This window comes from Trachypithecus francoisi, unplaced genomic scaffold (genome assembly GCF_009764315.1).
Source record: "Trachypithecus francoisi isolate TF-2019V2 unplaced genomic scaffold, Tfra_2.0 Contig00320, whole genome shotgun sequence".
Taxonomy (NCBI): domain Eukaryota; kingdom Metazoa; phylum Chordata; class Mammalia; order Primates; family Cercopithecidae; genus Trachypithecus; species Trachypithecus francoisi.
Window position 1 is genome coordinate 79,625 of NW_022680567.1, and position 18,129 is coordinate 97,753.

At 41.5% G+C, this 18,129-nt stretch overlaps 1 protein-coding gene across 1 annotated transcript in view; it reads right to left on the bottom strand.

Moving 5' to 3' along the window:
- Nucleotides 1-18,129, bottom strand: part of LOC117083290 (piezo-type mechanosensitive ion channel component 2) — a gene marked incomplete at its 5' end in the record, with an annotated part of 94,034 nt that overhangs the window by 51,801 nt on the left and 24,104 nt on the right. Inside the window, 6 exons of the mRNA XM_033210779.1 lie at nucleotides 3,357-3,463; nucleotides 8,101-8,172; nucleotides 9,884-10,005; nucleotides 11,544-11,633; nucleotides 15,967-16,126; nucleotides 17,584-17,680. Coding sequence (XP_033066670.1) covers nucleotides 3,357-3,463; nucleotides 8,101-8,172; nucleotides 9,884-10,005; nucleotides 11,544-11,633; nucleotides 15,967-16,126; nucleotides 17,584-17,680 — 648 coding nt within the window. The remainder of the gene's footprint in view (nucleotides 1-3,356; nucleotides 3,464-8,100; nucleotides 8,173-9,883; nucleotides 10,006-11,543; nucleotides 11,634-15,966; nucleotides 16,127-17,583; nucleotides 17,681-18,129) is intronic.

An 18,129-nucleotide genomic window follows, 5' to 3' on the forward strand; every position in this document is an offset into this window, starting at 1 on the left:
TTTTTTTTTTGAAATGGAGTCTGGCTCTGTCACCCGGGCTGGAGTGCAGTGGCATCATCTCAGCTCACTGCAAGCTCCGCCTCCCAGTTCCTGCCATTCTCCTGCCTTAGCCTTCCGAGCAGCTGGGACTGCAGGTGCAGGCCACCACACCCGGCTAATTTTTTGTAGTTTTAGTAAAGACAGGGTTTCACTGTGTTAGCTAGGATGGTCTTGATCTCCTGACCTCCGCCCACCTTGGCCTCCCAAAGTGCTGGGATTACAGGCGTGAGCCACTGTGCCCAGCCAGAACTTCCCAATTCTTACTTTGCAGCTGCACCTGTCAACCAGCTGGATGGGCCTCTCTGGAAAATCAGACACAAGCTCCACGAACCAGGAGTAGAAAAGTACATGGAAATTTATATGAAAGACCTTTGAGCTCTCCAAAGAGCTGCTACCAGTAGCATGCATTCCTGACTTTATCTTAAATTTTACTCTATATATCAGGGGAAAATAGAATTCGTTTTACTAACAACTTATGCGAAAATGCACTTATTCTTTAAGACAGGGAGAGCTAAAATAGGATTCGTTTTACCAACAACTTATGCGAAAATGCACTTATTCTTTAAGACAGGGAGAGCTAAAATAGGATTCATTTTACTAACAACTTATGCGAAAATGCACTTATTCTTTAAGACAGGGAGAGCTAAAATAGGATTCGTTTTACTAACAACCTATGCGAAAATGCACTTATTCTTTAAGACAGGGAGAGCTTTATCAGAGTGGAGATCCTTAACTGAAACTGGTGAAGTTTCATCATCTGTCCTTTGATTCAGGTATGGTCTAGCACCTTCTTTATGTTGTCTGTAAGATACTTTTTTAAAAAAGAAACTAAGATGGGGGATAATTACATTGTTATATTTTATTTAAATAAATTCTTAAAGATGAATTGGGAAAGTCATATGGTAGTCATAGAAAAGAAAAGGAAAAGAATTTGGGGGAAGCAGAAATGGTAAATACTACACTAAAAAACAGGATCCTGGCATTTGAAAAGCAGAAGGAACCTGGAAGTGTGGATGCTGCTACTCAAGGCCCAGCCACGGTTGTGCTTCACATGAGAGCTTGAGGGAAATGCACAATGTGAGGTCCCATAGGATCTGCTGATTCAGAACCTGCATTTAAATAAGATCCCACGGTAAAATGTGTGAAGCACTGGTCTATGTCACTATCGAGCTACTTGGGTAGCAGTGGAGGGACATACAGACCAAAGCATTTTAGTGGCTGCCCCTGACTGAGTTCGGGAGAAAGGACTTTCTATAAAATGTAAGAATAGGAATTCATTATTCATGTTTTTCCGTAACGAAGTGACTACAGCATAGGTAGCTGAATAACTTCAATTGTGCATTAGATTAATCAACAAATAATTTTTGACAGTATAATCAAAAGCCCTAGCACGGATCTGTGGTAGTGAGGAGCCCGCAGACTGCACTGGGTGGATCAGCCCAGGGAGAAGCTGGCTGTACCGAGTGCAGAAACTGGAAGATGGAGACTGAAAGGGACCCGAAAGAGAGATGCAGTAAAAGACATCTTTTATTAACTTATCCAGAATTTTACCAGCTTTCTGAGAAAAATTATCACCTTTTTTACTCATCAGAACTGATGCATGCAACCAGATGTGCCCCTTTTAAAATGAGATGTGACTTAGGCAACACCATGAGAAGGACTGAAAGTCTATCTGTATCTGCATTTTCTCTTTCTACTTTTCGAGTCTCTGGTGTCCACTTAAGAACAAGAGTCAAATAATAAGAACTTTGGCTTCTAAGAACTTGTTTTGGAAAACTTTTTCTAATAGTTTATGTTCCTGTAATTTCTTCATGGTACCATCTATAGAACCGAGAAAATGCAGAGATAGGGCAATAAAGGTATATTTCTCTACAGTTCTACAGAGCAGAGAGTCACACACTACACATCAGTAAAACATCAAATACCTTTGCAGCTCTGATTAAATACTGAAGAATAGTTTTGGGAAGTTTAATGACAGACTTTGGCAAGGCTAAAATGGCTGATGCAAACTTCCCAATAGCTCTCTACAAAGAAGGACAAAGCAAGAGTAATTAGTAGAAAAAACCAAAAACTAGTAATTTAATATATGATGTCACTATGAATTCGTCTCTACAGTTACACCAACTAGGTTAAAAGGTGCCAGTCACTGAAGCTGGAATAAAATGTGCTCTGCTTGTAAGTTAGGAATAAAGAAAATAGTCATCATTGCATATAATCCATCCAACATAGTGAAGATGTTCATGTTCTCTCCTTGGCTGCATGATGAGTGGTGGTTAGAATAAAACTCTTTTGAATAAAAATAAATGAGTTAAGTCATTAGTATTTGATAAGCCCGTTGCAAACATGCGCAAAAACTCGGTCATGAAGAAACAGACATGAAGCAATGGGGTAAGAAAGAAAGCATCAGACCAAGGTGTCTCTATGGAGAGTTCAGTTTTTCAATGTCACTGGGAAAACAAAGCATGGATGGGCCCCACCCACTTGAGAAGGCCTGGGCAAAAAACTGACGGCCTTATCATGGGCATATCATGTGGCTTGATGGACATCATTCTATGTGCCTCATAGGAAAACAAATGGGAAATAACAGCCCTAGTATGTAATTATTGATAAAAGAAATACAGACCAATTTTCATCCTATACGTAACTCTAATGACAAAGCCTCATCTTTAACAAGCATCGATTCACATTCACTCAATATGCTACATTAGGCTGGTGAGCTATAGCTGAGAATGGGACGGCAGGTTCTAAAACAGAAAGCAGGTTCTAAAACAGAAAGGTAGCTAAGCTGAAGAAACCAGAACTGTGCCATGTATTTTTATTACTAGTTCAATATATTCTCAAATCTTTAGCAATACATATGAAATGGTTTTCAAACTTTGAAGCAATATTTAAATGATCATTTGCTCCAAAACAAAGAAAGGATTTTGTTTTATCACCTATCTCACATATTGAAATGTAAGTCCATTCAAGCAATCCAAAGCAATGCCAGAGAAATCTTTTTCACTTCCTGCTTGCAAGAAAAACGTTGAGTTCACCCAACGAAGCTTTATTTTTTGTTTATAGTATCAGAAACTGTTTCAGTGCAAGTGAATGAAAACCTGGTCTGCACACGATTCTTACTTGATACTAATTACAGTGTTGCTGGGAGCAGGCATCATTACAATTTCATTAGAAATAAAGAATGGCAGATGTAAATCAGAAGTTTCGGGGGAGCTATGACATATGAATATGACAGGAGGTGTCTAGGCCTGCAATCAAGGTCTGTCAATAAGAAAAGCTCTTCCAACTAGCAAAGGAATGATTTTCCCCATAGTTACCTGGAATGCTGACCTTCGTGGAGGCTCTTCATCTTCCTTCTTTAATTCTTCCTCTTCCTCCTCTTCACTATCCGTTTCAAACAAATAATAATCTCCACTCCTGACCACTAAGCAAAACAAAATATTCACTTATTTCTTGAAAGACATACAAGGAAATTGGGGGCTTATTAATGAAATGTCCCCTAAAGATACACAAATTGTCCATAAGAGAACCACAATGAGAGATGTTGGCAGAGAGGAAAACACACGAGATGAAGAGAACTCATCTTCGGCTAATGCTACGTGGTGTTGGCATGTTGGCTCTACAGAGTATGAGGCCTTGTCTTTGCCATATAAGAGAATTGGCCACTACAGGGTGGTTCTGGTATGTTCTCCCTTCTTCATTGTAAATTTTACATAGATGAAGCAGATCAACTCTGCAGTAACCAGTTTTGTTACCCTGATGACCAAAATAACTGAACACTATCATTTCAAAATTCAGCAATTTTGGTCTTTAGACAAGGCCAAAGTGAGGTGGAGGATCAGGCTTTGTCTGACTGGGCCCAAACCGTTGCAGATAAGCCAATCAGGACGATTCAGGACCAAGATCAGTGTCACCAACCTCCTCCTTCACTTTATACTGTGCAGACCTGACTTCTCCACATGTAACACAAGGGACAAAACATACATGGCAAAGACATTTCAAAAACAAACAAACAAACAAACAACAAACACCCACACACTGCCATGAGGACGAAATGGGCAGGTAACATTGAAAACAAAATAATACAACACAACGACGACAGTAACAACAAAAACACCACCAGCAACAGCGCTCTGGCTGCTTCTACGTGTCATAGCCCTGAGACAGACTGAGAACGGCAGACAGGGTCCATAGGGTTTACAACTGCTAGGCTTCTGGTCAACAAGGAACTCCCCAGCAGCTTTCTGAAATTTGAGGAGCACTCTACTGACCACAAGACACAAAGCACAAACAGTATGGATCGTCTTTGCCTTGTCTGATGCTTTCGCTACAAGAACATAATGCCTGTGTCAAGAGTTGGGAGCAGAGAAAACTACAATGTACGGAGATTTAAGGAAATTTAATAAATTAAATCTTTATCAGTTTGATCATTATTTTAAGTCTATCAGAGAAAAGAGGCCCAGCATATACATTTCTGATGCTACAAGCAATGTCCCATCATTGCAGGAAAACATATTTTCAAATTATATTCAGGTTTTCAAATGCTCAGGTCTCTTTTGGATGACATATTGTGATGTCTTAAGTTATCTTTCGGGCCTATACATTGTAAGGTAATGGAAAACCTTGGCTTGTTTAAAATTAGTTGCTTGAATATCACTTCACATGGCCAAAAGTTAAGTAATTTTGCCCACGATTTCAGAAGAATCTGAAGCCTCCATTCATGAAGATACAGAGTGGGTGAGTTGGGCCTTATATCCTTGAACAGAAGCACTGTCATTTGTTATTTTCATTTTGAAGAAAGAACCAGGCCCAGAGTACTGGGTCCAGGCCTTAAGAAATAAATGCAATACAACACAAGTGAGAATAAGCAAGAACAAACCAAAGTTACAGCATTACATTTGACAGTGAAAAAGACCATTAAAGTAATGCCTTCACATAAGCCGAGAGATTCGCAGGAAAGTGACGTGGACTCTACATCACGTGGTCGTTTGGGAAAAACACAGACAATTATAAGATTGAGCATTTTACCCTCATTATAAGTTCCAAAATCAACATTAGCTTAAATTGTATTCAATCATACCTTCAATAACTTTTATTCATCTGGACAAGTTCAAAAGGTTTTCATCTCAAGCAGTTGTAACATTGGTTTTATCATTAGAAACCACCAGTATTGGCCGGGCTTGGTGGCTCACGCCTGTAATCCCAGCACTTTGGGAGGCCGAGGTGGGCGGATCATGAGGTCAGAAGATGGAGGCCATCCTGGTTAACATGGTGAAACCCCGTCTCTACTAAAAATACCAAAAAATTAGCTGGGCGCAGTGGCAGGCGCCTGTAATCCCAGCTACTCAGGAGGCTGAGGCAGGAAAATGGCATGAACCCAGGAAGCGGAGGTTGCAGTGAACCGAGATTGCGCCACTGCACTCCAGCCTGGGCGACAGAGCGAGACTCCGTCTCAAAAAAAAAAAAAAAAAAAAACCACCAATATTTATGTGAGCTAGTAGAATTATCCCATAATAAAAAAGAAAACGTAAAAAAGTCTCTTATTTCCTTATAAAATGTTATTGAAATGAAACTAGGAAAATAACAAGAGCATATTTTCATTCGTGCCATCTGTTAAATAGTTAGTAGAAAAGCTCTTATACACTTGTTTGTTAGCTCAGATGGAGAACCTGACTGCAGTCTGTGTCCACATACATATCATGGATGTTGATGTTACTGCTAAATTATTAAATTTGAAATCAACTTTTTAAATTCCACCACTTTTATCCTCAGAACTTGGCCCTCTGTTTCAGATAATTATCAATAAGATGAAGCTTGGTATTAATTGAGGCAGTACTGAACCAATATTGAAACACACAGCATTGGAATGGAAGGTATCATTGAACAGCAATAATGCAATCTTACGTGTGTACATAGGTATGGAAGTAGGAGATTTGTCCCTGTACAGACCATGCTAAGATCTTCACTGCTTACCAATAACATCAAGAACATAGCAACATTTTTGTATTGTCAATAGATTTACACCTGTGTATCCAACTACACTAATTCTTGCACTTGGCTTCTGTAAGAAACAGTTGTTTGAAAACCCAGTAACTCAAAAGATCAAATTAAGGGCTTCAAACAAAGTACTTCCAGATCTAAAGATAAATTCTGGAACTCATCATAGACACAACAATAAAGCACACATTCTTTCCCTTTCATTCTTCATTTGCTTGTAAAAAAGAAATACATTTTGCAGCAAAAAATTTAACACCACAGTCTGAATGATTCCAAACTATGAATTACACACATTTCTGCATTATTGCCTCATAAGGTTTTGTAACAAGGCACATTTAGTTTAACATCAGTCTTTAAGAACTTGATATAATGAGGGTGAAATGAACCAGAAAATCTAAAATCAACAACCTTCATAGGAAGTTCTTTAAATTATTACAACTTGTAAGATAGCTATCAAAGACCATATCCAATTCCTTTGCAAATGCAATTTTTAGATGAGGAAAGGAAAGGCAAGCACAATGACTGCAGTGGGAATTTACCCCAGGTGAAGTGAAAAAACATTCAATATGACACAATTTTGAAATGGATAGGTCTCTCTAAACTAGCAGAGGCCCTTTAAAAACATAAAGACAAGCACAGTTTACTTGTGACTTGATAGAAACAGGCATCTTGTGAACTGCATTACCAGATTGTTAGCGTGACTTATGCCCTGAACAGTAAATAAGAGTCACATTGAACTCCGAATGGAATCTTTTGTCTTTGGACTTGGGGAGAAAATTAAATAAAACTCTTTATAATCTTGTGTTTTTCTTTTTTTTTGTCATAATGTTGAAATTCAATATTTAGGATTAAATTTGATTACATCCAGATATGCCAAGCAAATTTCAAATATTGCTTCATTAAACCAGCTTTCTGATTTAGAAAATTATGTCTTGGGAGAGACAGCCAATGTCAGATCTATGTGAAACCAATAATTAGGTATGGGAAGAAGTTCTAATTTATTTGATTTCCTAGTGATTCTAAATACCCTCCTAGTAGATTCACTCCTACAACTGTGTGATGTTATTTGTCTCAGTGATATTCCTTGTCCGATTAGATTAGCTACAAGTATGGAGACATCGTATAAGATATAAAAGACTGAAGAAGACATTATATGTAACTTGCAAAATAATAATTATTCAATATTCTAAGAAATGTAAAGAGGACTGGATTGGAATCGGTCATTCCACTCTAATGCCATTGACCTATAGTGATATTTCCTTTGCTAAGCAGAGCCAATATAGCCACCAAGCTCCAGAATTCCTCATTCATCTTTATGATCAGGAGGGAAACACACTGCATTCTATGTGGCTATCAGGATCTGCTTTTAAAAATCGTTTTCTGGTTTTTGCTGTTCATTGGTCATCTCTGAGCATCAGGAGTCTTGAATGTTGTGCCGCATTTGGGCATTGGAATTTGGAGTGCCTTTTTGAAACTGGGGAGGAGGCGAAGTAAGAAAGTGAGTGCATTTTAAGTTATCCCTCATCTTTCTATTTAATAAATTGCCAAAAATCCTCAAATGCAAATAAAATCAAAGCTGTGGGAACGACGGGAGGGAAGGCTCACTGGCATCCATGCCTAGTGCCTTATAGAGAGGGTCACTGACACTTTGAATAGAATGATCATCCTTACATCGGAGTCCAAGGTGGAGCTCAAGCTCATTTGTAGTAAGGGTATTTAGCCATAAAATATGCACGTGAATAGGGCTCTAGACCTCAGAATTGGACAATATAATATCCAATTCTTCTTCCCTTGCTGAGCCCAGAAATTGTGCTCTAGAGTCTATAAGCCACATGTTTGGCTTTCTTCAGCCAGCACAGGAATGTCTGTGCTGACGTTCCTGGAAGAATTGGACCTCGGGCTCAAAGACCCACTGACACTGAAATTTTCCTACACTCCGACCCCCTATCAAGTCACAAGGATCAAACCATGCATGGAACACATGGGTCATGGGAATGCCTGAATTCTGGTCAAGGATATAAGGGTTAGAGTTGATGAGGTTGTAAGAGGATCGAGAAAACCTACTGGAAGCATGATCAACCCAAGGCCGCCACCACTGCTTTTTTTTGCCCTTGGCTTTCTGTTTGTCTGCTTCTCCTAAAATAAAATATGTCCAAATATTAATTCGTATAAAGTGAGAAAACAAATTTTGAAAACCACGCTTTAACAACTCAATTGTCAAATCTAGATAAATTGCAAAAGTATATCAGAGGTCAGGTAAGGAACTATATTGAATCTGAAAAATATACATGTATTAACAGTCAATTTCACAAGATAAATACTCATTGTTCTTTTAACAGTATGCTACATTTTCACTTTCTTCTTAGTGACTGAGGGCATATAAAGACATGAAAAAAGAAAGGATTATCTGTCAAAAATACATCCCACATTGAATATTCCATTGAATTAACAGAAAGGAAGCATCCCCCAAATTTTATAGAATCATTTACTGGCAAATAATTTGTTAAAGTACATAAACTACAATAAGTAGAATTTTTTCTTGTGATTATTTTAATGCATAGCTGGAAAATATAAATGTCCTAGTCACGAATAGATACTATGCACTGGGAAAATATCATGCATTATTTCTCCATTCCATTCACATAGAGAAGCATGCAAGCCTCTATAAAAGATCCTTTAAACTTTAATGTAATATAATAAATCTATAATTAGATATAATCAATATATATTTCATGGTAAGTTTCATTTGAGCAGGCAATAATTGAATGATATTTTAGGTACCAATATTCAGGTACCGCATAAAATACACATACATATTTCATTTCCATATAAAATTTATAGAAATAAAAGATAACAAGGCCGGGCGCGGTGGCTCAAGCCTGTAATCCCAGCACTTTGGGAGGCCGAGACGGGCGGATCGCGAGGTCAGGAGATCGAGACCTTCCTGGCTAACACGGTGAAACCCCGTCTCTACTAAAAATACAAAAACTAGCCGGGCGAGGTGTCGGGCGCCTGTAGTCCCAGCTACTCAGGAGGCTGAGGCAAGAGAATGGCGTAAACCCGGGAGGCGGAGCTTGCAGTGAGCTGAGATCTGGCCACTGCACTCCAGCCTGGGTGACAGAGCGAGACTCCGCCTCAAAAAAAAAAAAAAAAAAAAAAAGAAATAAAAGATAACAGTAGACTGTATATCAGAAATATATCCCTTAAAGAAACAAATTAAGCAGGCTGGGCGTGGTGGCTCACGCCTGTAATCCCAGCACTTTGGGAGGCCGAGGCGGGCAGATCACGAGGTCAGGAGATTGAGACCATCTGGGCTAACCCGGTGAAACCCCGTCTCTGCTAAAATACAAAAAAATAAGCTGGGCGTGGTGGCGGATGCCTGTAGTCCCAGCTATTTGGGAGGCTGAGGCAGGAGAATGGTGTGAACCTGGGAGGCGGAGATTGCAGTGAGCCAAGATTGCGCCACTGCCCTCCAGCCTGGGTGACAGAGCGAGACTCCATCTCAAAACAAATAAACAAAACAAAACAAAAAAAGAAACAAATTAAGCAAAATCCTGCGAATCTACTGCAGAAACAGATGGCTGTGGAACAAAAGCTAGGTTATGTGTTTGTTAAAGCTATCTTGCTGAAGAGTAGATACTTGTAAAGTAATTGATTCATCAAATATATACTTTAAGAAACTAATGAATGTATCCATTCACAATGGGAAAATAAAGCTTGCTGAATCAAAAAAGTGTATTGATAATCTTGGCAGAATAAAAAGTAATGTTATTTCACAGTCCTGCTCAATATCAAGCTACTATTCAATGTTAAGGTACTTGAATAAGAGGAAAATGTCTTGACGTACTTTCATCATCCTCTTCAGAGAGTTTTTGCATGTCCTGGCCTTCCCCTGGCTCCTGGGTCAAGCTCAGCATCCTCTCCTTACCCTTTTTATATTTCTGTTGCCTGGCCTTGATGCGATCCATCCTATAAAGTAAAATAACATTAGTAATGCCAAGAACACATTCATTGTTCTCATGTGGTCAGTACTTTGGACTAACGCTGGTATGTATGTAGCTAAATTCATGCACAAATCACTTTGGAATATTTGGGAATTGTACAATGGTTGCTCATTAGCAACAAGTATCCCTTTCTTTTACATACATATTTGTGTGTGTGTGTGTGTGTGTGTGTGTGTGTGTGTGTGTTTGGGTCTGTATTCCCATGTTATTTGGCACTACATAGATGCTAGTCTTAATAATATGATCAATAATGATTATGCTGAAGTTAGGTAAGCTATACTTGATGTCCACTCACATCTTGTATCATAGTCAGCTTGAACATTGCATATTATGAAATACAAGTCCTTTATTCTCCCAAGTTTTGCATTCTTAAACAAATGGAAAGATTTAGCAAAGAGAATTACAGTAATAGACCTCACTTATGGGAAATTAGGAACATATTCTAAACGTGAGTCCAAATTTGTTATTCTTCTAGGCCTGATTTGGATAACTAGAAACACCAGTAAAAACAGTTGTACCATATTGCATTTACATTATAATTTTTTATATATAATTTATATATAATTTATGTCTTTATGAAAATAATCATGCTGTGGAATAATCTAATTTATACTAAGAAATATTTCTGCTTGGGAAAAAGTGCTGGGAAATAAGGTCAGAATGAGATAAAACTGCCTTAGCAAACTTAGGGAACTTTCCCAGTGGGCAAATGGTATCTCCATTTTCTTGGGAAAAGTGTCTAGGCTTATAATTCCATGGCCATCGCCTTTTAAACCTGGTTCCCAAACAGTCCTCAGAGGTTCCATCATTGCTGAAAAATTCACTCTAAGAAGATTATTTTCCATGGAATTCCCAAGTCTCCGGAGTGGAGTCAGTCTACCCTTTGGCTCATCCAGAATGGGATAGTGGGAAAAACCTTAGATGGGATATAAAGAACTCTGGCTTATATTTCTAGTGTTGCCTCTAGTTAATGTTGACTCTAAGTCATCTAATACCAGAGTCATCAGTTTCTTTCCAAAGAGACTGGATGATATTATCTAAAAGTATGCTTCCAAAGCTGACTCCACATTTACCCCCTTAGATGGAATGGATGCTTATATCAAGTACTTGGCACTGAGCAAGACCCTGTCTCGTTTATTAGCTAGTTTAATCTTTACAAAAACCCATGAAGGCAGAATTGTGAGTCCAGAAAACTCAAATTTAGAGAACTTAAATGACCTGTTCAAGGTTCTAAAGTAAGTCACTGAGCTGGCAACTGATCCCTGGTCCTCTGCAAGAGAGCACCCATTTTCACCATCCTGGAGCGATCTGTTAAACTGCTTTCACTTTCAGTCTAGTGGCATGAGCAACTGCCCCCGCACAAGAATAAATAAATAGGAAGTTGTGAAAGTCCATACATATATATTTTTCAGGGGTTTGAGGCTCCCCAAGAGTGGAGCGCCAGCTGAATGTGGTCACACAATCAGGAGACGGAAGGAGGATGAGCATCAGTAGCATCCTTACTGTCGCTTCAGCTGGTCCATGGACTTCTTCTCTTCCTCAATTCTTGCCTTCACAGCTTTTACAATTGTGGCCTGGAAAAGTTCAGCTCCTCTAAAGGGGAAGTGGAAACATGAACAAGTCAGTATTCTTGCCATTGTTGTTCATCTCTTCCTGAAAATTATTACTAAGGGTTAGAAAACGTAACATCTCTTTATGGCAGCTGCTTGGAGTTTCCTGGCTGGGAGTGGGAGTCAACAAGGCCCCTTCTAGAAGCCTTTTCCCACTAGGCTAACAGGGCACAGCCTTCCCCCTGGGAGTGAAGAGGCTGCTCACAAGCCTGGTAGTGAAGATCGGTGAAGAGAAAGTGTTTTGTATTCTCCAAGACACTGAAGCCCACGAGCCTCTTCAAACCCGTCCCACTGAACGTTAGACTTCAGTAAAGCATTCTCACCTGACCTTATTGCAGTTATACCAATGGGAGAAATTTGCAAGAAGGGTACATTCAGATTCATTTTCTACTCAGTGAGCAGAAACTGGGGATTCCTTCAGGGACGATGTGAAGGCCAAGTTCCTGCTCCATCTGCGGGACTTTTAGTCTCTTGTCCCTGATTCTCTTCTTCCTGTCATTCCACTCCCTTCTGTTCTTTCTCACTTTTCAGGTCAGCTTCAGTGTCTCCATAAATCTCCTCAACCTTCTTCATGTTCTCAGCTCTGTCACACTATTACATGCTTCACAATCTCCTCAACCTTCTTCATATTCTCAGCTCTGTCACACTATTACATGCTCACAATCTCCCCAACCTTCTTCACATTCTCAGCGCTGTCACACTATTACATGCTTCACAAATCCCAGATCTGCAGGGGCCTGATGGTGTGCCCGCCCTGTCCTGAGAGGGGCTGTTGGCAGCTGCTGGAAGAAACGCCCACCTGGGCAGACGGTTCTCTGCAGAGCCCCCGACTCCTTGGAGTCTTCTGCTTCTCCACGGTGGCTGTTTCAAACTCTGCTACGCTTTTCTCAAGTCTTGAAGTCTGTGGAGTGGTTTCTCACTCCTAGTAAATGACCTAGCTTCCTGCTTCCCAGAGGGAACACAAACCTTAAGGCAGTAAGTTCCTCAGTCTCCTGCACCATCCCTCCCACAGGAGTCCTGCAGGGACAGTGGAAGAGGTACCGTTCACCTGCCTCGGCCTGCCTTGTGCTCCAGGTCCCTTCCCCACCCCTAGCCTGGGGGACACAAAATTCCTGCTTCTCTGTCTCTTGTTGCTTTTCCAACCTTCCCATCAGTACTGAATTCTGTCCATAAACATGCAAACGTGCTCAAGTCTTGCTAACCTTAAAAAAAAGAAAAAGAAAACTCATACATCCCCACATCCCACATTTTCCTATGCAGGGACTTACATCACTCCCCCTTCACAGTCAGATGTCTTGAGGTCTTGTCTCTAAGCCTTTACAACTCCCACCTCTGCTTGTTGCTGTCTGACTTTGACCCCACTGTCAAGGTCACCAATTTCAATGTTCAGTTGTTATTTGTGTCCTTATATAACCTATCTGATGGACTTCCACTTGGAAAGGATCTTCCTCAGGCTCCTAAGGCAACGTGCTCTCCTAGTTTTCCTTTTTTCTTTGTGGCTTAGGCTGCTTGGTCTTCTTTACAACCTCTTTCTTTGCCCATCTCTCAAACGTGAATGTTCCCCAGGGTTCTCTTCTCATTTTTCACACCCCCTCTCAGCAGCTGCAACTCACCTCCTTCAATTCTATCTGTGCAATGATGGCACTTCATCTACTCTCTTCTCCAAGCCTGTCCATGCATCTGCCCACTGGACTTCCCAACTGGTTGAGTTTCATGTGCCCATGAGACCTACAACTCCAGAGCTGCGGTCAGTCTTCTCTCCCTGTTTGAGTTCCTATATTTAGGACTGGCACCACCGTTCGGCTAAGCCAGAATCCCGGGCACATCACCCTCTATGCTTCCCTTTCTGTCACCATCTCCCTTCCTTCCAAGCAGTTTTCCAGCTGTGCCTATTTTGCCTCTGGAATACCTTTCTCAGTGATCCTATCCTGGTCTAGCTGCTACCTCAACCCTGGATTATCATTGCAGCTGCTTAGCTGTCTTTCTGCCTACGGAGCTGCCTATACCCATCTGTTTTCCATACCACAGAGTGAGCTTCCTGAAATGCAAATACAGTCATACCACTTGCTTGTTTAAACACTGCAAGGCCTTCCTAAGACTGTGGGAGTATTTCTAAAGACATAATCCTGGCTGATAGCCCCCCAGGGACCTGGTCTCTCCTGACCTGGAGCTTATCGCTCACCACTCACTGTTCTCATCTTCCAATCTCAGTGCTGCAGTCACTGTGAGCTTCTGATGGCTACTTCCCTCCGTAGCTTCACTGGGCTGCTTCCCCTGCCTTCTCCTCTGACTAACTCCTCTTCATCCTTCAGCCTGCATTGGGAATGGAAGGCCACCTGGTTCACACCCCTGCGGCTGGTTATATTCCCTTGATATGACCTCATGGCTCCTGGAGTGTCTCCTACCGTCACACCTGCTGTCGTCCGAATGTCTGCATCCCCTACAATTCACATGTGGAAATCCTGACTCCCAAGGTGACGGACAGGAGGTGAGGCCTTTTGGAGTTGACTGAGCGGAAAAGCAGAGCCCTCCTGAATGGGATTACTGTCTTTATAAAAGAAGCGCAAGGGAGGTCTCTTGCCCCTTCCACCAAAATAGGATGCAGTGGGAAGATGGCCATCTATGAGGAAGTGGGCCCCAGGCTGACACTGAATCTGCCCGAACCTTGACGTTGGACTTTCCACCCTCTGGAACTGTAAGAAATAAGTGTCTACTGTTTATAGACCACCTACTTTATGGTATTTTTGTTATGTCTGCCCAAATGGACTGAGACGATACCAGGTGTACTGTAGTAGAATTGCTTGCTCACGTGCCACTTGCCTGCAGGTCTGTGAGCTCTGTGAGGGCAGAGGTGAGCATCACCTCTTTGTAACAGAGTAGGCAGTGGAAAAATGAATGCATGAATGAATGTGAATGCTTTGGACACACTATTATGAGTTCAGTGCTTATTTATCAACCCATGGCTTTTCTTTAACAGGCATGAACTGTACTCTGAACCACAGTTATCGCTCTTACTATAACATGAAGGGCATGATTTCTAAATCATTGTGACAACTTCGGGAAAAAGACACTGGGGAACATTCACATTTGACAGATGGGCAAAGAAAGAGGTTGCAAAAAAGACCTAGAAGCCTGAACCACAAGGGAAAAGGGGAAATTAGGAGAGCACATTGCCTTAGGAGCCTGATGAAGATTGTTTTTAAGTGGAAGTTCATCAGATAGGTTATACAAGGACCTCTACAGACCAAATGTTTTGGGAAAGGCGAACAAGAGGCATTTACCTGCAAAAACACCAGCTGCTTATGTGTGAGTAAAGAAGGTTACAATTGGGATGAAACACTGTATTCTGCTCTGAAAAAAGTGTCCTGGGTATTAGAAAATGATTATAACAATGAATTCCAGGGCAATGCGGTACACAAAGTCATTGTCATCCACGGAATGAGGGTGTGCCAGGAGGCTCCTCTGACTAACTGCAGGTCCCCGACTAGGGCCTCTTTCTATTTCACTCCAAGTTAGGTAACGGAGGCTGACAACTGCCATCATAGAAATGGACCTTGGAAATAAACATTGTGTTTATCATGGCAGGGAAAGAGAACAGACTCTAGAAAAACTGTAGGTAAATATGTTCATCTAAACCTCAAGTCAAATGATAGATATTGGTAATTTCATATAACAGAACCCAGTATCCATCAGCTTATTCACACCAAGACTCTGATGTGACCTAGGCAAGGTCTGAGTTTCGGAGAGGAACAGATGCAGCAGCTGGGGGCCACAGAGCTAGTCGTCAACACCCAGCCCCCGCCTCAGGCCACTTCGCTTTATTACCTCTCCCCAATCTTTTTTCCTAAACTTACAAGAGCAGGCGCAAAAACTGGAAGAATAGAGCCTAGGAGGAAAAACAGGTAGTAATGCAAATTGTGTCAGTGGCTCAGAGAAGAAAAGCAGGCTAGGAGGGGGAGGTAGGTGTAAGATGGACTCAACTCTAGACCCGTGTGGCATAGGTTACTGTTTTGTCTGAGACCAGACTGAGCCACTTTTAGAGAAGTGGTGGGTTCTGAAAGGGCTTCAATTGACCAGTGAGCCTGTGGCCTTCCATGGCAGCCCCATTCCTTGTGAAGCCTGATGGTTACATAGGCTTTCCTGTTACTCTTCTATTTTAAAGGCCTTGTGCTAAATTCTTCTTGGATTGGTTTTGCTGGAAGGGATTCCTTAACTTCTTGTGGGTTCTCGAAGCAAGCTCAGACAGAAATTACAGTGCAATATTATTTCAGGCACGTTTCTTGGGAGAAACCACCTGATTTCATGGTCCGACCCACCTTGACGCCAGAATCTGGGAAGCTTTGATATCAGCCACAACATGTAGGAAATAATAACTCATGAAAACTCTTCTTTGCAGCAGGAGGAAGGCAAAACATATGCTGTCCCAAATGATTCCTGCTTCCCCACTGGGTAGTGTACAGGGTGAATTAGCAGCAGCTGTGGTAACAGTAGAAAAACACAGAATAAAATTAACATCCATTTCCAGTGCTATTTCATACAATCTGGAGTATGGTCAGGCTTGGAAATACAGGCATGAAAGCAGCAGTCTGAGGCTCTGACTTATGAGTTGATTTATCTACAAGGAGGTCACACACTTCCAATCCAATATCAACACTGATTCATAAGGCTGACCATGCCGTGAACCCTTCACACTATACGGCTCAGGAGGGTCCCTTTAACATGGGAGGCCTCCTGAGTATTTCTCTCTCTCAGGAAGAAAGGCACCTCCAACAAGGGCCACAGAGAAGTAATGTCCCAGTGCCAGAGGAAATGCTCTTATACAAAAGCACACACCCATTCTGGGAACGGCTATACCCAGGGGTAACCAGCAGAGTAGTGAACACAGCATGGCTTATTAGAAGGACTATCAACAGTATGCCTTCTCTTAGGTGAAAAACAAAGTCCCAGTGAGGCTTTGGCAAAGGATAGTCTGAAACAGAAACCACATATTAAAAAAAAATGAATCTTTTTAAAGAAGACTGGGTGTGATGGCTCATGCATGTAATCCCAGCACTTTGAGAGACTGAGGCAGGAGGACTGCTTGAGGCCAGGAGTTCAAGACCAACCTGGGCAATATCTCTACAAAAAATTAAAAAATTAGCCAGGCATGGTGGTGCAGCTACTCAGGAGGCAGCTACTGTGGTCCCAGCTGCTCAGGAGGCAGAGGTGGGAGGATCGCTGGAGCCCAGGAGCTCAAGGTTACGGTGAGCTATGATTGTGCCACTGTAGTCCAGCCTGGGTAACAGAGACCCTGTCTGGAAATATTTTTACAAAAATAGATAAATAGATAAATAATAATAAATAAACAGAGAGAGCACTGTGTCCAAGTAGCACCCATTCTGGGTGCCGTGGTATACCACCGTGATGTAGTCCTCGGTTCTGGGGTAAGAGGCAGCGTGGTGGCAATGACACTTCTGCCTTTGTCTTGGCTGGAGTCTAACTCTAGAAATCCTCACGCTCCGCCCAACTGTTTCCCTGAGTTTGAAGCCCTCTGAGTTTCCCGAGGACAAGAGGAGCCTGAAGTCAGAGTTACTTAATGACCTAAGACGTTAAATGGAACAACAGCAGGTTTGAGTGGGCTTCTGGAATCCTTCGTAATCGTGACTCAAAAACTCCGGGGAGTTACTACAGCACGACATCCAATCCCCAGACCTCAGCCTCCAAGTCCTCAGCATTTCAGAAGTTTCAAGAAGACGATCAAAGAGGCTTAGCATAAGGCATCTCATGTTATAGACAATAGAGTCACAATGTACTACAGTTCTATAGCCTCCATCTGGAGATAACCGACCCCGCTTTCATATCTTTATGTGCTTTGGCCCACTTTTAAAATTAGAACAATACAACTATCCTCCTTCTTCTGCCTTTCTGCTTCCACATTTGCTTTTCATACTTACGCATTTGATAGCCTTTGACTGTGCAGGCCAGGCTGAAAGCTTGGATCAACCAACAACTATTGTGCACCAGTGTTCCAATGTATCCACATGCTCCTATCTGAAAAACAAAAGAGGGGGATAATTCTGAAGCTTTGCACCCAGAAAAAAATGTGGTGTCTTATGATCCCAACGTGTGCAAGAATCCACAAGGTCTCAGTGATAATGATTCCAGGAGATGCCAATTGTACCTACAAATTCAGTCACCTTGTGATACTGCTTCAGGAGTAGTAAATTCCTGGGAAAAATTAAACCGAACGAGTGAGTAAAGAAAAGGTCTTTCATGTAATGTTTTCTCTGTACTTGGAAGCACCAGTTTATCAAGAGGAAGTCTTGGACGATCACAGAAATAAATCCCAACTCTGTGATAATGAATGGGTGTGCACTGAACCCTAGGACTTGGACTTTGGTACAGTTATTTTCTTACAAGCAAGACAAATATAACCTATGCTGTTCCCTGGAGGTCATCCCAGACCTCAGCTACAGGGTGTAGCTCTTAGAACAGAACAG